This window comes from Hemibagrus wyckioides, linkage group LG03 (genome assembly GCF_019097595.1).
Source record: "Hemibagrus wyckioides isolate EC202008001 linkage group LG03, SWU_Hwy_1.0, whole genome shotgun sequence".
NCBI lineage: Eukaryota > Metazoa > Chordata > Actinopteri > Siluriformes > Bagridae > Hemibagrus > Hemibagrus wyckioides.
This window is the reverse complement of record NC_080712.1, coordinates 8,579,197-8,600,145: the sequence shown is the minus strand read 5'-3', so window position 1 is coordinate 8,600,145 and position 20,949 is coordinate 8,579,197. Positions and strand designations below refer to the sequence as shown.

Genomic DNA, 20,949 nt, shown 5'->3' with positions numbered 1-20,949 from the left:
TTAAGTATTTAAGTTAATTTGACACCGATTGGTAAATTGCTTCTATTTCCAGTTATATTAAAAAATAGGTGTTGGATTTGAAAAGATACTACCCTTTAAAAGTCATATAGTGTAAGTGTGTAGTGTGGTATTTGGGATGCAGCCACTGACCTCATGTGGATAATTATGTCTAGACAATTATTCCTTTCAGTTTTACTTCTCAAATGGATAATAAGATATTTGAGTGCACACCTTTATCGTAGCCCTTATTAAACACCTGTGTGTCAGAGAGAAAGAAGTAATCAAATGTGACAGCTCCTAGCAAGGGAAAGTGATGATTGTGTAAAAGCGTGCTAAATCAGGAACTTCCTCCCGCACTCCGCTGTAAACCACGCCGATCTGCAGTGCCAGCTGTGCTCCATGCTGTTTTCATTGTGGCTCAGCAGGCTAGTGTTTCATCCCGTCGACTTGCCGCTGTGGTTTAAACGCTCACAGCAGCATTGCGCAGGGCCTTGATGGGTGTTCACACGATCCCCCATGTTCGAGAGCTGAAACCTCACACAGGCCACTAAGATGCCCTCGTTCTTACGGCCCAGTGCTTCTCATCAAAGCTGCGGCCGAGGGAAAAACTGGAAATATTTGGTCTGCATTCCGTTTATCGGAATAGTTTCGCAATGGCTGTGCGGACACTGGTGTGGTGGCAGCGTCGTATCTGCAGCGAATCAGGGTTTATTAGAAACATGTCTCATTAAATCAAAAGTGTTATATTTGCAACTTTCTACCTAAAGTGACTGTAATGCAAGTGCAGGGTATTTGTCTTGCTTCAGACACACACACACGCTGCGATGACCTTGTTCGTGTGCATCAGCTCCTGTTTGCTGTCAGCTACAAAAATCCACTCGCATATTAATCTTTATAATTAACATGTGGTGATCATCATCATCCAGGATTTATTTGGTATCTGATGGACATGTCTGTCTGTTTTCATTTTTGGTAGCGTTTTCCTGTATAACGATTATCCACAATTTGTTTATATCGAAGTTTTCCACCTGGGATTGGAGCACAGCGCTGCTGAGTAAGATGGACACGACCAGGCTAGAGGTCTGAGGGTTTCAGAGCCGGCAGTGCAAGGCCCGGTTTCAGGAGTTATGCAAATTAAAACATTGTGGCGCTCGTAAAATTCTTCCACCGTGGGCCCCGCTTAAATCGATTCAAGGGCTTTCTGGGGGAAAAAAAACAAAAAACACAAGAGACTTTGATCCACGCGTATTATCAACTCCAGCTCTTTTTCGTGTTTTTAATTTCCATCCAGCGCCAGCTGTTTGCAGCACCACCCTGTACTACGTGTTAAGACATTTTCTTCTCTCTTCCTGGGCCTTGTAAAAGACAACAACAACAAAAATTCCCCTGTTTTCCTTCCTGTTTTTTTTTTTTTAACTCCCTCCATTCTTTTTTGAGATGACATCTTGCCAAAGTTATGTCCTTGTTCCTCCTATTTTTTTCTTTAGTTGAGTGTGATTTAAAAGCTTGAGAGTCTTTTGAAGCTCTTAACCCCACACATATTAGCTACGGTGCTGTGGAGTCAAGACAGCAGCACCCTTTCAGTATTTCGTCCCGCGGCTTTTACCCGAGAGCAGGGAGATGGGCAGCGTGTTTCGTTTCGGCGGCATATGGTTTGCTTCGCCGATGCAGAATTGGGTTCGACCGGGCCTGTCCCGGAACTTGTTAAGGCCGTCGGGTTTTTCACACACAGCTGCCAATTAGAATCCTCTTCTCTTCAAGCCTTGAAGTGGAAACGGAGAACTTGGATTGGCGGCTTTAATCATTCATATTTAGCCTGTAACAATAGAGATTCCAGGTGTGTGAGAGAGAGTGATAGAGTTGGAAAGATGCTGACTCAGTGTTTGGACAGCTGGGCAGCGAGCATGGGCTGTTACTTTTGGAATCCTCTCTCTCTCACACACACACACACACACACACACACACACACTGAAGCGTCCTCCACAGTATTTCATTTTACATCCATCTCGGCACTCTTCTGCTAAGTTTGATCTTTGGCCTTTCTTCTTCTTCCTTTTCTCTTCTATCTCCAGGTTCTTAGCACGCTCCTTATTCAGGATGTCAGGCCACACCCCCTCGCTGATGAGACTGGAGCAGAGGGCCGCCGAGGCGGATCAGCTCATCGAGTACCTCAAACAGCAGGTCCAGCTGCTGAAAGAAAAAGCCAGTGAGTGTGGGGGAAACCCGTCTGTCTGACCCTCTCACACACACACACACACGACGTTCACACGCACCACTCGCACCAGATGACTGAGCTGAAACTCATAAGCATGTCTGTGTAGTCATGACTGTTTTTTTTTAACACGAAATCTGTGTTTTATTTGTATGAAGTGGTGCAGGCCACCGTGAGAGAGGAGAAGAAGCTGATGGTGGAGAACGCCAAGCTGAAGAAGGAGATTGAAGAACTGAAGAGGCAACTCCTCGAGAAGGAAAGAAGGAGAGGAGGTAAATGCGCCCGTAAACGTAAAAGCCTAGAAATACAACTCCAAATCGAGCACCTTATAGGGATGTTCAGTTTAACTGGCTGAGGGGGAAACCCTTCATTTTTATATAACCCTTGTTAAGAAGGTAAGAACACCTTAACTAGATGCACAATCTTTGAGGAACTGACTTTCTTTTGTTTGAAAGAAAGAATGATTTTACTGACTGCTGTTTGTTTGCAGCTCACCAGCTGGTTCTGGGGAAAAAATACACCTCTTTGGTGTTCATAAACAAAAACAAATAAATGCTTATCCTGGTTGGAAAAGACCCGAGTAACCCAGCACCCTGATGCTACTCGGTTACAATCTGAAACAAGTTTCATTTATCGGATTAACTTTTTGACCGTCAGATTGATGGATCTGAGGAGGCAAAGAGGAGGTATATGGATGTAATAAATGAGGATATGAAGCTAGTGGGTGCAAGTGTTGAGGATGCAGAAGATAGGGATAGGTGGAGAGAGATGATTCGCTGTGGCCACCCCTGATGGGAAAAGCCGAAAGAAGAAAAAGAAGAGATTGATGGATCTGACATACTGCTAACCTAACTCTTACAAATGATGCTAAGCAGTGACCTAGCCTAGATCTGACACACCACTGAATACATTTACATTTCAGGCATTTGGTATACTCCATTATCCAGTGACTTGAATGTTAAATTCATTTAATACAACTGAGAAATTGTGGGTTTAGGGTCTTTCTCAAAGACCCACCAGTGGCAGCTTGGTGGACCTGGGATTTGAACTCACAGCCTTCTGAGTAGTAGAGCATCCCATCCCATCCCATCAGTCCCATTCCAGAGTACAGTTCTGGGTACGTGACATTTCAAGACATAAGGTTTTTTATTCATAATTCATTTGTAATCTGAACAAAGTTAGGAAGATAGATATGTCCATGAGACACAGCTTCTCGGGAAGAACGCAACCTAGATATCTAGTGTTCACTGGCTAGTTTGTTGTAGATTATAGGTATCTATCTATTCCGAATTCAATATGGTTAGCAAGTCAGTTTCAGGGATTGCATCTTTGAGTTGAGATGAAATAGGCTTCTGCTGGCTCGGAAAGGGGTTATGCCAGAAATGTAAAGGTAAATGTTAATAATACGTAGTAAAAACAAGTGTGTTCATGAACACCCTTCCAGTTCTGACACCCATCAGCATATCTCCACTTTTTAGAAAACACATTTGCACTTGCCGGCAAAAATCTCCCGCTATGTTTCTGCAACCGAGAGGTGTGGCTGATATTAATTCTAAGCCCTTCCCACTTTGTCACAGTAGTTCAGCCTCCTGTTTCTCTAAATCACCAGCAGGTTATTGAAACTGTAAGATTCATCACACAAGCTAGATTCATAAGCACAAGCTAAACCTGGCAAAATAATAAATAAATAAGAATTATCTGCTTCCATGACCCTTCACCATAAACCAAGAAGAAAATTCTGACCAGAGTTACTCTGCTGCTCTGCTAATAAAACTCCACAGCAGGTCTGCGTGACTCCACAGCAAATCTCCTGCCACCCTCCTCCTCTGCCTCGCATTAACGTGCGAATAAAAGCAGCCATTTCATCATTAACACTTAAATAATGCTTTCCAGAGCAGACGAATGGGAACAAATAGGCAATTTGGCCTCCTTTTAAAAAGGCTTCATTTCAACTTTGTTATTTTTGGGATGGATTGTAAATAATGTAGGATTATGGGTTTTTTTTTTTTGCTGTTTGGTATTTATCTGATTGCATCAGTTAATTGGAGCATACGAGCCTAATCAGAGATCAAGGAATTTATTATTTTTTCAAAAATAAAAAAAAAGGCCTCAGATCAGGCTTCACGCAGTTCTCTTTATTCTTCATGTGTAAGAATGCAGGTCGATCCGAGTCACCCCGGCGTCACTCAAGTCTCGCGCCGTCTGCTCTTTGAAGGGCCTCTAGTTAGCTTGAATAAACAAAGAATTATCATAATGAACAAAAATATAGGCTGCGCCACACTCCAGCGGCGTTTAGCAATCTCAGGAAGTCTACACTCTGCGCAATCAGGCTGTACACAGGTTTGGCGGATCATTCCTCGCCTGAGGGCTTCGAGTTTGTTATTTCTCCGGTTTCTCGACGCTCGCGCACACCCTGCGGCACTTTCTAATTAAAGCCGAACCAAAGATCCGTCTTCGTGTCGTTTAGCTAGTCGAGTTACGCAGCTGAAACATAACATCGAGTTTGACGTGGGCTTTGGGTTTGGTCAGTGCAGTGTAGTGAAGGATTAAAAAATTATAATAAGATGCCTGGTTTTGTGGCTGTTTTTCTGAACATGCAGCGGGCATGCAATAAATATTCTGACCCTTATAGTTTTTGTTATTTAAAATCCATACAGTTCATTTATCCATTTCAAATGTTTCATCTTTTGACTTCCGTACATATAAATCATGTATTTAAAGAAAGATGGATTAAAAAATATGAAATGGATAGTGGAAAAAGTATACAGACACCACAGATGACCAGCGTTAGTACTTTGTTGTTGGCATTTACGGCTTTGAGACCTCTGCAGTAAGAAGTAATTGGCTTTTTGCAGCACTGTGGCTCAGTCCTGGCTCATTGCTCTTCGGTAATTCTCGTCAATTCCTCAGAGTTAACAAGTGTGTCGCTTGAAGCCTCAGAAGCTACAGATGAGTACAGAAAGCTGGACAAACTAAAGGATTTCAGTCACTTGAGGTAGATGTGAAGCGAAGGCAAATGAAGTGCGAAACAAAACAATAAATCTGTAAACAATATAAAAAATTACAAAACACAATCACAAATCAGAAAACACAATGACAATTTAGGCAAACCCGCAAAAGGTAGGTATAGTTTGTGAATAGAATCTTAGCACTGATTGGACAAGACATCTGTCACTCAAGATATACAGGAAGTCCACCAGGCTACGGCAGAAGAAAGTGGATTGGTGTGTGTATGAACGCTGCTCTGCTCTTATAACGCTCCTTACATCCTTTAATCAGGAATAGTTTGGTCTTTGAAACTTACCTGTGTGTCGAAAAAATGGTTTAAAGTGAACGCAGAATTCCACACGTACAAGAATTACAGGTAGATACACAGTTTCCTACTTCTTGAGTGACTGATGTCTTGTAAGTAAGAGTAAGAATTATACCCCAAATTATACCTACTTTTTCAGGTTTGTCTATATAGTCGTTGTGTTTCAGGATTTGTTATTTTGTTTTCTGATTTATTTTGTTTCCAGATTTGTTGTTGTGTTTCTGGGATTTTTTTATTATGTTGTCAGGATTTGTAATTTTGTTTTTCTGGATTTGTAATTTTGTTTTTCAGGATTTGTTTTTTTGTTTTTTCGGGATTTGTTTTTTTGTTTTTCGGGATTTGTTGTTTTGTTTTCGGTTTTTTTTCGGGATTTTTTTTTATTTTGTTTTTCGGGATTTTTTTTGTTTTGTTTTCTGATTTGTTATTGTGTTTCCAGGATTTGTTATTTTGATTTTTGGGATTTTTTGTTTTGTTTTCTGATTTGTTATTTTGTTTTTCGGGATTTGTTATTTTGTTTTCTAATTTGTTATCTTGTTTTTTTTGGGATTTTTTTATTTTGTTTTCTGATTTGTTATTTTGTTTTTCGGGATTAGTTTTTTTGTTTTTCAGGATTTGTTGTTTTGTTTTCTAATTTGTTATTTTGTTTTTTTCTGGATTTTTTTTTTGTTTTGGTTTTTGGGATTTGTTATTGTGTTTTCGGATCTGATATTTTGTTCTCAGATTTGTTGTTTTGTTTTACATTTCTCGGCCTCCGTACTAAAGGGATTTAGTTTGAAAAATGTAGTTCTTCTTTCCATGACCTCAGCAGAGCTGTTGGCAGCTACCACATCCCACACACCGCTGTTTGGTGTAGTGCTCTTTAAAATTGATTGACTCAAGTAAGGTGTTATGTGCTGTTGAGAGTATATTGCTTCTAAATAATTATATTTACACCACAATTGAAAAAAGAAAGTCCTTTTTTCTCTCCGGCAAAGTAATTTTTTATTTTTTTTACTCGGGCAATGACAAGTTTACTTGTCTGAATGATGATGCCTAATGCCCTTCATTTGCTAAGTCAAAATCAGAGTTTGTTTTCACACTGTGCACAACTAAACAAACCGAACTGGAAAGAGAAAACGCTGACCGAGGAGTTTGTAGTGCTCGAAAAAGTACTCGTAAAACTCTTTCATTCATTTGTCAGAAATACGGCGACAGAAAAATGTAAACAAACCCATGCCAAGTGTGTGTAGAAATCACCAAAATCAGCCGAGCGTGAAGAACACGGAGCCGGCGCTAAAGAAACAATTATATAATTATACAAATAACAAGTTTAGAACATTCTGTGCATCGCAACCACTGTTTATTTTCTCTATTCTTGTTCGTCTGTCCAAATTTTCCCAACACACGGCATTTCTGATGCACTACAGCTCCGTGCTTTGGATCGGTTTCTCTACAACAAAAAACACACAGCCTGATTCAGTTGATTCAGTCGGATTGATTCAGAGTCGACTCACACACTCGGTTTTCACACCGAGATGCTGAACAAAGAAGCAAACATGTCATGGATGATCGATTACATTTGGATATTTTTTTTTCTTCCCCAAATTGTGCTCTGCAGTAAATCAAAGCTTCATGCCATCTTTGGATAATATAGAAATAATGGAGAGAGAGAGAGAGAGAGAGACATAAAGTGTGTCTATTCATCGTGGCTGTTTTGTTGTATTCCGGAGTCTGGAATTTATGTGCTGATGAAAAACAATATGCTGCTGTCATGACGTGAAAGAAAAACACTACGTCAGTTGTTTGTGCTCTGGGGCCCTAAGCTCGATTGGTATTTTTCTCCGAATGTCCATTTTTCTCCGTTTACACTAGCGCTTATTGGTAATCATTATGTTATGGAAAGAGCAGTCAGAAAAATGACATGTGTGCAATGATTTTGAGAAGCTGAAGTGTGTGTGTGTGTGTGTGCAGTGACATTGCCCATGCCCTCAGAAGACTCCAGCGTCCAGTGTGTGTCCAAGCCCTCAGCACCAGAGACGTCAGCTAAACCAGCTCCTGCAGCTCCAGCCTCCGCTGTTAAAAGTCCTCCAGCCGACAACACGGAGGCCAAGACGAAAACTAAAGCAGAGAAGAAAGGTGAGTCTGAGGACACAGTGAGGAAAACATTTTTATCAGATCACATCCTCTTTTGAAGGGGATTTATACAAACTGATTGTCTCGGCATGAACAAATCGGCCCCCAATCCATCCTGGTGACAGAATCGAGTATTTTTGCCAAAGTGTCAACACATCCTCAGTCATAAACTATATGCCTAAAAGTATGTGCACCCCAAGTCAAGTCAAAAAGCTTTTGTTGTCATTTCAACCATATGTAGCTGACACAGTACATAGTGACATAAGTCAATGTTTCTCCAGGACCATGGTGCTACATGCAACAACATATAACTACAAAACAGCAACACAGAGCTAAGGAAGTAAGTTGTCCTAGCTACATAAAGTGCAACCTGGTGCAAACAAACAATACAAAACAACACAGAACAGAACAGTACACATCCATAAAAATACACAATAAAGGTAAAACAGCTCAGAAAAACGTGCAAAACAGACGAACTGTAAACAATTGGGTTCTTGTAAACATGTACGTATAGCACCAGCTGGTGGCAGTCTGAACAGGTATAATGTGGGTGGAGTTATAGATGTATGTGTCGAGTCTCAAACGTGGGTGGAGTTATAGATGTATGTGTCGAGTCTCAAACGTGGGTGGAGTTATAGATGTATGTCTCGAGTCTTGAATGTAGGTGGAGTTATAGATGTATGTGTCGAGTGTCAAACGTGGGTGGAGTTATAGATGTATGTGTCGAGTGTCAAACGTGGGTGGAGTTATAGATGTATGTGTCGAGTCTCGAACGTGGGTGGAGTTATAGATGTATGTGTCGAGTGTCAAACGTGGGTGGAGTTATAGATGTATGTGTCGAGTCTCGAATGTAGGTGGAGTTATAGATGTATGTGTCGAGTGTCAAACGTGGGTGGAGTTATAGATGTATGTGTCAAGTCTTGAATGTAGGTGGAGTTATAGATGTATGTGTCGAGTCTCGAATGTAGGTGGAGTTATAGATGTATGTGTCGAGTCTCGAATGTAGGTGGAGTTATAGATGTATGTGTCGAGTCTCGAACGTGGGTGGAGTTATAGATGTATGTGTCGAGTTTCGAACGTGGGTGGAGTTATAGATGTATGTGTCGAGTCTCGAACGTGGGTGGAGTTATAGATGTATGTGTCGAGTCTCGAACGTGGGTGGAGTTATAGATGTATGTGTCGAGTCTCGAACGTGGGTGGAGTTATAGATGTATGTGTCGAGTCTCGAACGTGGGTGGAGTTATAGATGTATGTGTCGAGTCTCGAACGTGGGTGGAGTTATAGATGTATGTGTCGAGTCTCGAACGTGGGTGGAGTTATAGATGTATGTGTCGAGTCTCGAACGTGGGTGGAGTTATAGATGTATGTGTCGAGTCTCGAACGTGGGTGGAGTTATAGATGTATGTGTCGAGTCTCGAACGTGGGTGGAGTTATAGATGTATGTGTCGAGTCTCGAACGTGGGTGGAGTTATAGATGTATGTGTCGAGTCTCGAACGTGGGTGGAGTTATAGATGTATGTGTCGAGTCTCGAACGTGGGTGGAGTTATAGATGTATGTGTCGAGTCTCGAACGTGGGTGGAGTTATAGATGTATGTGTCGAGTCTCGAACGTGGGTGGAGTTATAGATGTATGTGTCGAGTCTCGAACGTGGGTGGAGTTATAGATGTATGTGTCGAGTCTCGAACGTGGGTGGAGTTATAGATGTATGTGTCGAGTCTCGAACGTGGGTGGAGTTATAGATGTATGTGTCGAGTCTCGAATGTAGGTGGAGTTATAGATGTTTGTAGGACTTGTGTTGCGCTGTCATTACATCATGGTGTTATTGATTCAGAAATAAATCATGCCCAGGTCTAATCACTTTCTTCTACAGCGTCCTTGTTGTTGAAGTATAGGTTAAGGTTATTTGAGGTAAAGTATAACAGCCAGACTTGTTGGCTGTAAAGGCATTCCTGAAGGCATTCCTGTCAAACACTAACCCCACCCCACACACACCTCCTTAATTTTCCTATTTTTACTTGGCGTTTGTTCACTGGTCAGCATTCAGACTCCTGAGTGCACAATATTATACCCTCATGTACACTCCTTAAACCTCTAATCAAAATGGTGGACATGATCCTTTTCCAGGTTTTATGTGAAATCACATATAGGGAAAATATAGCATACTAACACTTTTCAACCCTTTTAACTAAACTTAAGTGTTCAGATTGTATTCAGTTGGATCAGCAGTCATTGCCGTTTGCCCGTGAAAAAAGTTTTAGCCAATCGCTCCGTGTCGAGTCAGCACTTCAGCATGTGGCTTGCGGACCTGAGGACCAGATCCGATCTTCACACAAGATGAGGTTAATTTTCTCATAAATCTGCTCTTAATTGTTTTATAATAAATAAGCCAGTGGGTTTCTGTGTCCTGCTGTTTTATTATGGAAATGATCATCAACATCAGTCATACATCTTCCTTCTGCTGAAGCAACCCATCTCCGAGCAAGCACAACAACAATCGTTCAGAGTTTTCTTTCTGGAGAGTTAGTTTTGAGGGAAGAAACAGCATGTCGTGTTTGAGAATCTGGCGATCTGAAGGTCCAGATGTTGGACACTGGATATGCAACGTTAGTGAATATATGAAACTCATATTTTCCCATAGCAGACACGACAGCTGTGCAGATTTCTCTCTCCTACTGTATATCACAAGAAGTCAGGAATGGTAGAAAGTGATGATTTTTTTTTGATGATGAACGAAATTAAATATATTGCACGACTGTTGTTTGCTTACAGAGCACCTGCAGAACAGCTGTACCGCCTTTCAGTGACCTTTTTATTGTCTGGAAACTCAAAATGTGCTGAAAAGTTGGCAAATCAAATTTTCAGTATAATATCAGTATGTCTTGGACCGGAGTGCTGATGGATTCTTGATTCTGATTGGTCAGAAGGTGTTGATTCATTTTCAGGTTTATAGTGATGCTTCCTTTATAATAATCGTTTCCGTAGTAACAAGTATTATTCCAGAGGGAATTTTCCAGGGAACGTTTTAAGGAAGAAGTCTCCAGTGGTAGGATTGCTTTATAACATTAATACTTTGTAATACAGGAAAATCTTCAGGACAGGAATTTATCTCAATATTTTTGTGTTTGTATGTTTTATTGGTCTCATCTTCAATAGAAAAAAAAAGAGTCAGTTGAGGGAACAGCTGCTTCCAGCTGTGTTGACAGAATCAAATTGTTGCACTGGCTTTCTACAATGTACAGCATGACTGTAAATGGTTAAATGTGTGAAGTGTTGTTCTCTTAATAACTTTATAACATGCACTTTTTGATAGAGAGAGAAAAGGAATAATACTCTGGGATATTCACTATATTGCCAAAAGTTTTGGGACACCCCTCCAAATCATTGGTCTGAGAGCCAGGCCAAACTGGGACGTCTGCCTTTACATGCACATGAATGTCATATGGAGTTGGCCCGCCCAACCCCTGAAAACCAACACCTGAATTCAATGATTTGGAGGGGTGTCCCAAAACTTTTGGCAATATAGTGTAGATAGACAAATAATCAACTTTTAGGGCTAAATGTAGCTCTGTGATGCTCACATCACACCAGCCTGGTTCTTTATTTTCTTTTAGCAGCACAAAAGAAAGTGTTTTATTCCTTATGTAACAAGTTAAGACAGTCTGAAGATATAAAAATCCAGATGGAATGTGTTGTACTTAGAAACGTGTGTGTTTGTGTGTGTGTGTGGAATGAAAAACAATACAGTGTGTGTGTGGGCGTGTGTGTGCACGTGTAGGTTAATGTGTGTGCGTGTTTGGAATTAAAAGCAGTACAGTGTGTGGGCGTGTTTGTGCACACTCTAGAGGTGATGTGTAAAGGGGGAGCCGACGGGCCGCATAGTTTCCGTGCGCAACACTGTGGAATGTTTCTCAGGGGAAGGATACAGCTAAAAATAATGCTCCACACCATATTAAAACACCTCGGGAAATACAATCCCTCTTCTTCAAAAAGCCAGATGGTGCCATGGGTATGTGGTTGTGCCAGCTTCACCAGTGCCTCCACATGCTTCCCGGACTCCCTCATCCTGCACGTGTTTATCAAAAACGTTGAGTGTCCATGAGGTAAATAATCGTCCCTGACATCAGCTCCACTTTGTTCACCGCGTGTCAGGGCTGATGTGATGTTTCAGTGAGAAAGACCTTGTATAATAATAGACATAATAATACTTATTATACTGCTATAAGTATAATTATTGTACTTAATGGTGCAAATTTTCGTAATTAGCATTAGTTTTGTTGGACGAAGTACAGCTCTTACAGCAAGGGGTGCTAACTGCTCCACATTAGCCTTCTTGCTTCCATTCGGCGTTACTTGCGTTTACAAAATGTCCACGTGTGTCGTTCAACAGAGAAGCAGGAGAAGAAGGCGCCTCCTCAGGAGGACCTGAAGGTGGACGTGTCTCGGCTGGACCTGCGTGTCGGCCGGATCATCACGGCGAAGAAGCATCCGGATGCTGATGCACTGTACGTGGAGGAGGTGGATGTGGCTGAAGCGGCTCCGCGCACTGTGGTCAGCGGCCTCGTCAAACACGTCCCGCTAGAGCAGGTAACTCACCTCTATACAGCCCAGACATCTCACGTCCCCGCTAGAGCAGGTAACTCACCTCTATACAGCCCAGACATCTCACGTCCCCGCTAGAGCAGGTAGCTGTTTCTCTTTCTCTGACTGACTCTGTGTCTCTCTCCCTTTCTCTTTCATTCCCACCTCTCTGTTGCACTCTCTATCTCTCACTCTCTCTCACACACACACACACACACTTGCATTCTGTCTTGTCTCTCTCTATCCCTCACTTTATCCTTATTTCCTTTTTTTATTTTCTATCCTTCATTCAATATTCTCTCTCTCTCTCTCTCTCTCTCTCTCTCTCCCCCTTCTGTGTATGTCGTTTTTTGAAAGTCAATATCTGAACAGTAATTTTAGTTTTGCTGGCTTCTGGATGAAATAAACCGAGCTTCAGTTTTATGATGGTTTATAATGATTTACTTCACTTCACCATCAAGCAGAAGAAAACAGAACAGTTTGATCTTTCAGTACTTCCTCAACAAATTCTAAATCACTCATAATGCCAATAAAAACGCTAGCCCCCTTCACGTTCAGACACTCGGATGCTCGTCATAGCTCTTTGTATCAGTCTCTTTCTCTCATCTCACTCCTCGCTCTGTGAAGAAAACCCGTAACATTCAGAGCTTTAATCAAGCCTTCTTTTTTTTTCCCTTTATGAAGCAGAGACTCGTGATTGTTTTCTTTGCAGATGTTTATTTTGGAGTAAGTCATGAAATCATGTGAGTGCTATAATACATCATTGCAGCAGGGACTTTTTTAAATAGAAAAATGAAAGCTGTGTTTTGGCACTGGACTTGTAATCCCTAAAAGTCATAACGGACCAAGTGAAAGGTCTTTTGAGTTTTATTAAGCATAGTAAATCACAACAAATCGTCTGTGGCAACACGGCCTTCACGCTTCGGCATGCTCCTGACTCTGCACACGTCATATTCAGTCAAGCACTCTGTGTTTCATATTCGGGAGCCTCTAGTTTACGATTTGTTTAGGGGACCCCTGGCGCTCGGTCTCTAAGCTTAATTACACACATGAAAGTCTGCCTCCTTCATCCCATTGCGTATTGCTACACCACTGTTTCGATAACACGCGTCTGCCTGAGAACAGCAGTCCAGTCTGTCGAGAGCTTTGCTCAGACGTTCTCTCACATGGCACTCAGACGGCAATGATTGGACAAAAGATAGATTTGTCTGAAGTTTGTTGATTCTAGAAAACAGTAGGGCTTATTGTGCAACAATAACTTACTTGTGCAATCTGGTTTCAGCTTGACATTTTTTCTTTTTTCTTTTTTTTTTAATTTAGTGGTAGCAGTGTTAGTGTTTTTTTATATTTATTTTTCCATATTTATTTATAGATTTGTATATTTATTTTACCATATTTATTTTTCCATATTTATTTATTTATAGATTTGTATGTGTATGTATGTGTGTGTGTGTGTGTGTATGTATGTGTATATATATATATATATATATATATATATATATATATATATTTTCCATATTTATTTATTGATTTATATATTTATTTTTCTATATTTATTTATAGATTTGAATTTTATATATATAATATAATATAATATAATATAATATAATATAATATAATATAATATAATATAATATAATATAATATAATCTATATTAACTCTCTATGATGCTTATTATAATTTTACATCACCAGTACACAGGCTTTACACTGTACATTATCATCATCTTTTGTGCCTCGCAAAGGGCAGAGATTTTTGTACTTTACATGAAACTTGCTTGTTTTTATTCTTATTTGTTAAGCTACGCAACTTTACCTTCAAACTAACCTACTGATTTTGTTGGCAGGTTTTTGTTCTCAAATGTTGAGCTAGCTAACACAGGCATTCACATCTCACTCTCACGCTCTAAGAAGTGATCACATGGCCTGACCCATGAGTAATTCACCCCTCCTTCAGTTTATTAATTGTTTTCTTTAAATCATTTTAAACGATCTATTTTTAACCCTGACCTTGTTCTATGCTTTTAAATGCATTAACCTTACACGAAAAGGTGCTCTTTATTTACATGAATCTCTTACACACCTAAACTAAATTCTCCTTAATTAGAGTTATTAATCAATTAAGATAATAACGTTAGTCATTAGCTATCAATTATACAACCGTTTGAGTCCACTGATGTGATTGGTTCCAGCAGCGTTCCAAGAGTGCCTCTAATTCCTATAACCGCGCAGGAAAATTTCACTGGGCTTCACCAGGTAAAATTCCACTTCCCAGGTCACACTGTTTACTACAGAAGTGTTCACATCATCATCAGTGGTAAACAAGTTATATTTGAGCGGCATGTTTTTCAATTCAAAGACGAAGTCAATGATGAACGCCAGTTTTACCGGAAGCACCTTTAACAGGATTGTCCCAATCGATGCGAGCTAACTAACCAACGTAACGTGATATAAAATCTCTTTGAGATCTGTGCCCTTTAATAGAGCAGAAATAAACAGACCATTTGCCCATACTGTGTCCAAAATGTCACTTACACAATATTAATTTCTGCTTTATAGCGTTGTGGAACGTCCATGAAAATAGTTGGTTCTTGCCATCTTTTTTTTTTTTTTTTTTTTTTGTCATGGCAGCTATAAAGTTCCCTCACTAGCATTCATCTTGGTCTTTTATGTTCCTCACTTGAAGGCTTTGTTTGTGCTGGAGAACCTGATGCTGTAAATTAACAAAAGGGGGGGAAAGGGGCATTTTTAAGCACTGATGCTAAAGATTCCTTACCAAGATGTTAAATAAACATTTTGTAGAAACAATTTGTCACTGGTTTGAATGAAATTTATATTAATAATATCATTATTTATTTAGATTATTAATGTTCATTCATATATGAATTGAATGGAGGTTTAACATTTTTGGAAGGAGTCTTCATTATCCATTTATGACATGAGGAACAATAAGGAATGAGAACTTTCTCATTTATATGATAAGCTTTTTACGTGTGTTTTTAACTTTAAGAGGGAGATGGTGGCAGAATGACTTTTTTATAGCTGCTGTAACAGGAATAAACTTGTTTTAATGAACAAGTCACAGAATTTTTTTATAATCCTGCTACAGCTTCTTGCTTTCGAAGAGCTAAAACCTGTTTGCTTGCTGTTGCTCGGAAAGTGTTTTCGAGAAAATGTGACACGAGCAGGATTTATATTTTGGTATATACAATTGTGTCCAGTGTAAAAATATTCATATTTTCGGTTTACAAGTCTATTTGGAGTTTCACAAATGCCACATTTCTTGTATAAATTCTCCTACAAGCAAATTTCTGAATAGACTCGTTTGTATGCAACTTGATTAAAGAAGCCCATAGAACTTTAGTTGTAGATTCACACACCTGATTTTTCCTGCTTCTGTGCCTCCACCACACAATGGTGTGACATAGTGGTGGTGGTGGTGAAGGCATCTCCATTAATATCCTTGTTGAGTTTGACTTTATCCCATTGTCTTATGTGTAGCTGTCAGTCAAGATCACATGTTTACTGCATTTAAAAACTTGTATTGCTGAACTCGAACGATTTGGATTATACACTAAATTACCAAAAGTTTTGGGACACCCCTCCAAATCACTGAATTCAGGTGTTGTTTTTCAGGGGTTAGGCTTGGCCTTGTAGTTAGAGAGAAAGGAACTCTTAATGCTTCAGCATAGCAAGACTTTTTGGAGTCCTGACCTCAACCCGATAGAACACCTTTGGGATGAATTAGAGCGGAGACTGTGAGCCAGGCCTTCTCATCCAACATCAGTGCCTGACCTCACAAATGCGCTTCTAGAGGAACGGTCAAAAATTCCCATAAACACACTCCTAAACCTTGTGGAAAGCCTTCCCAGAAGAGTTGAAGCTGTTATAGCTACAAAGGGCGGGCCAACTCCGTATTACATTCATGTGCCTGTAAAGGCAGGTGTCCTAAAACTTTTGGCAATATAGTGTAAGTCAAATCTGATCAAGTACTGAGGCAGTGTTTCAAGCCAGCGTTAGTGTCCCACTACTTTTATTTAAAAAATAAGAATAAAAATTTCAATCCAGCAGTCTTAAATTTTCTTTCATTTGTTTTTCTGGAGGAACCTTAAAGGAAATTCCACCTGAAACACATTATCCTTAATGAATTTATGTTTATTTCCATTATTTAGTTATATTCATAAGCAAAAGCTTATTTTCTGACTCACCATTTTTTCAGCGGCGTTCAGGGTTGTATTAATGATAATCCAGTGTATGGTGGTACGGCGGATCCTCGGCTAGGCAGCGACCTACAGATGACGAGCGTGATGGCATAGAACGTACAGATTAGGAAGTGAGAGAGCTAGAAAGACTAAAAGATTAAAGTGCTGATACATCACTCTCTTCAAGTAGAGATTACCCACAATCTGCTGACTGCAGTAATAGTTAAAGTAGGAATCTATTAACCAAAGTGAAAATGTTCCTGAAAGAAGTTTAAGCCAAAAAATGTCTCAATAAATGACATGTTTGTATATATTGATATATTGATACTCAAGTCGTTCTAGCTAGTTTTTTCCTTTAAAGGAAACAGGATGGACAAGCCAAGAACCCTGTTTTCTAACAGATTGGATTGAGACCTTTATGTAACAGTCTCTTGGCTGCAATAACGCTGTTCCCTTTTTACCAACAGATGCAGAACCGCATGGTCGTGTTACTGTGTAACCTCAAGCCCGCTAAGATGAGAGGAATTATGTCTCAGGCTATGGTCATGTGTGCCAGCACTCCGGAAAAGGTGGAGATCCTAGACCCACCCAGCGGGGCAGAGCCTGGAGAACGAATCACTTTCCAGGGATTTCCAGGTGCAAAACGATCACACAATTAACGTCTCTCTTTTCTCTCACTTTCTCCAGGCCTTTCGGGTGATGTAATGAAATTCAGCCTTATATAAGCACTCACTCACTTTACTTCAGTTGGCATCAAGACATTCAAGTCTGAGAAATGTCTCAGAATCTCCACTTCATAGCCTATTAAGTTCTGTTTTCATCACCTACTCAACCCTCATCAGTGCAGAATAATGATCAATTATCTGGTTAAATAAAGTTATAGACTCCCACTATCCTCTTACCTAGCAAATCCAGCGCAAAGAAGTGAATTGCCCATGCAAGCAAATCAGGACTCTAACGTGCCAAGCAGTACGAGTTTGAAAAGTCCAAGAACAACACAGATGGCATTCGTGGTTGAGTCAAAGTCTGCTTCATTCCTCTGTGGCTAGTGCACATGATTTATTGATGAGATAAATGGTCTGTGGATGCTAATTAGGAGGTGACCTAATCGGAGTAATCAGATGGTGTTCTGTTGTTATCCAGGCACTTCCTGAGGAAATGGGAGCGTACACCTCCAGTCTTCAACAAATTATGGAAGGTTTATTGTAAAACCTGCACAGACTTGGCAGGGACTCCCTTCTAAAATGGCCGTAGCTCTAAAAATGCATTTCTCCGCAGTCATGCCGATCTCCAAGAGTGCTTTTCCAACTAAAAACAGTTGATAACCAACAAGTTCAATAGGTTTGAACATCACAGCAGTAATTGAGAGTTCCCTTTTCTGTTTAAAAAGATGGAGGAGTGGGTCATGTGACCGAACGTCTAATAACACTGAGCCCAGACCAGAGCTTTGAGAATCTCTGTGCAACATGCTCTCATCAGCTATGCAGAACTTTCATCTTCCTGCCCTTTTCCCCCTTATTCTTCCCCCATTTTTTTTGAAACAATGTTCTCCAGCCTGCCAGAAAGCAAGTCAGGGTTTCATTATCCTGATTGAAGGCACGTTGGGATCATCCCTAAGCACGGCAGCTCTTTCTGTTGTCTCCACCTACTACACCGCCCTACAGTGAGTCAACAAATGATGATTGCCGTGGAAGGTTTTTAATTTACACCATTTTTGTTATTGTTCTGTTCTCTTTGTATCTTCTTGGCTCCCTCATTTTACGAGGTGTCGTGTCAGAGTCTTAGGAAGGGACAAGAGCCAGGGTGTAGCCATACACACCAGAGATTCTGCCTGTAACGAGAATGTGCTGAATTTGGGAAGGGGTTTTTGTGCCAGCTGTGTGGTTTTTACTGCAGAACATTCCAAAAAGGATCATCTCTAGGTCATTTGATAGCATTGACTTCGATCCGCTCCAATGTTTTAAAAAAACAAACAAACAAACAAACCAAAAAAATCAGCCATTTCTCAATCTCTTCTTCACATTGGATACACGCTGAGCTAGTTGTGTAGCATTGTTGTTAGAACTGGTATTTCCTACATGTGCCTGCATTACTTTACAGCTCCTTTGTGGCATGTAAGGAATTAGAAAGCGTTTTGAAGGTAGCTATCACAATGGCATACCTCCTAATTAACACTCAGTTTTACGGCTTTTACATAGGAGTGTCCTCATCGAACCAGGTAACGAACGAAGAAACACGCTCCCTTTGTACGTTTTTAAATGTGCTTTGACTTAATTCTTGGACATCCACGTTGCCACTGAATTTGAAAAGCAGTCAGGATTTTAACCCCCCTGACTACTGTATACCTCGTATTTCATCAACAAGAACTTACTTGCTTGTCTCTCTGCCGTCTGATCCAGGTGAGCCTGATAAAGAGCTGAACCCCAAGAAGAAAGTGTGGGAGCAGGTGCAGCCTGATTTGCGCACTGACAACCAGGGTGTGGCTAGTTACAAGGGTGCTGCCTTCGAGGTCGCTGGGAAAGGAGTTTGCAAAGCTCAAACCTTGAGCAACACTAGCATCAGATAAAGCCTCAAAACCTGTGGAAGCTTAGGACTCTGTGAAGTTAATGAGAACTGAGTCTGTAACATCTGTAAGGATTTCTAAAATGACAATAAAGTATTTAAAGATCAGAATGTTTGAGTTTCAATGTGTCCTATAACTATTTTCTCATTGCCATTGTGTCCATGTCTTTCTAATAGATGTGTCTCTTTAAGGCTGTTAAGTGGTGCACATTTTTTCTCCAAATTGCTCCTCTTACATCATATATCTACAAATATCCTCTTTGCTAGCAGTGTTTGGCTAGTTTGATTTGTTTCATTGTCCCTCTGAGATGGACATGCCAGTGTTTTGTGACTAACATTCATCCCTGTTCCCTAAGACCAAAGGATTTATAATTCCTTACAAGCCAAAATGCATCAAGAGTAATTAAGTCCATGAATGAAGCTCTGTAACTATTTCCTGCAGAGCTGAACATGACCGAACCTCTTGCTTTGATATAAATTATGGTCTGTCGGTTGAAACCCTGACGTGCTTCCTCCGAGTGCTCAAGTGTAATATGCTATCAACTAACAGGAGGAAAAAGCTGATGCGTCTTGGCATGAGAAAGTTACACTAAAGGACAACTAATTCATCTTTAAGCATGGTTCCAGTAAAATAAAATTAGAGCCAAATTTCCATGATGTGGCAACACTATTCACTGACCTTTGTATGTCTTGAGTGGTCTTACTTTATATTATGCAAAGTATTCTGCTAGCCTCCAGTTCGCTAAAAGGTCCAAGTATAACGCTGATGAACTGTGAGTGGTACAGTGGAACCTGGATGCTGGTTCTTAAGGTGAAAATTTGTATTGCGATACAAATTTTGCCATAAGAAATGACGGAAATGCAGATGATCCGTTCCAGCCACCCAAAAATATGACCAATAATTACCAATACGAAGCGCATGTAAACTGTATAGCTGCTTACAAAGAACTGACCCAAGCCAAGCATTCCATGTCAAGGGTCCTCACGGGAAGTCACGCCACAATGCTTGGGCTAAAAATAGAACAGACCACCCACAACACTAATCTGTCAACAAAACAACACTTGGAAAAATCTTTTGAACGCATGCCGAAGGCAGGGTTGGTATCGTGCGTTGACTCTTTCAAAACAGCTTTCACTGACTGAAAACAAATTCTAAAATTCGTAAACTCGCTTCGCTTGGCTTCGCTTGGCCTTCGACTGACGCAAACTTGTGTGAGGCTTAAGCTTAGTCCTCACATGCACTCGATGATCATTCAGAAGCCATCTCCATTGACCATGATTGGCTCAATCATCTTCAACTATTTTTTAATGCCGTCCAAACTTTTATGAAAACCATGGCATGACTGAGTTTGTTTTCAGTAGATTTCACTTCCAGTATAGTAGTTAAAACTTCAGGAACTTAATAGATGAACTTCCTAAAAGACTTGCTCTAGATGCTATGATATTTCTTTGACTGTTATAACTATTGCGCATTATCCTAACCCTAGTTACTGATCTGAACTCCTGGTGAAACTGACATTTGAAATCAATTCAGATTTCTGAGTAGAAATGTGCTTTTCTTTTGCACAATGTTCACGTCAAACATCAGAATGAGGGAAAATGTGATCTCAGTTATTTCTACTGTTGCATGGTGGTTGATACTGCAGCGGCTGGTTTGAGTATTTCAGAAACTGTTGATCTCCTGGGATTTTCAGAACAGCTTCTAGGGTTTACACATCATGGTGCAAAACTCCAAAATGCATTCAGTGACAGCATCAAGGACAGAAACTCCTTGAGAGACGTGAGTCAGAGGAGGTCAGAGAAGAACGGACAGATTGGTTCAAGCTGACAGGAAGTCTTCAGTAAATCACATAAACAACCACTGTGAGCAGAAAAGCATGTCCGAATGCACAACACATGAAATATTGATGGATGGTGGGCTACCAAGTCAGAAGATCATGTACAGGTACACTTCTGCCAACATATATAT

The 20,949-nt window shown here is 40.3% G+C and overlaps 1 protein-coding gene across 1 annotated transcript in view; it reads left to right on the top strand.

Moving 5' to 3' along the window:
• The window catches only part of aimp1a (aminoacyl tRNA synthetase complex interacting multifunctional protein 1a), a 22,055-nt gene extending 2,964 nt beyond the window's left edge, over nucleotides 1-19,091 (top strand). The window contains exons 2-7 of the mRNA XM_058385616.1: nucleotides 2,073-2,206; nucleotides 2,371-2,484; nucleotides 7,476-7,640; nucleotides 12,026-12,222; nucleotides 16,886-17,054; nucleotides 18,818-19,091. Of these exons, the coding sequence (XP_058241599.1) occupies nucleotides 2,073-2,206; nucleotides 2,371-2,484; nucleotides 7,476-7,640; nucleotides 12,026-12,222; nucleotides 16,886-17,054; nucleotides 18,818-18,984 (946 nt within the window). The 3' untranslated portion in view covers nucleotides 18,985-19,091. The remainder of the gene's footprint in view (nucleotides 1-2,072; nucleotides 2,207-2,370; nucleotides 2,485-7,475; nucleotides 7,641-12,025; nucleotides 12,223-16,885; nucleotides 17,055-18,817) is intronic.
• Nucleotides 19,092-20,949: the final 1,858 nt, after the last annotated feature.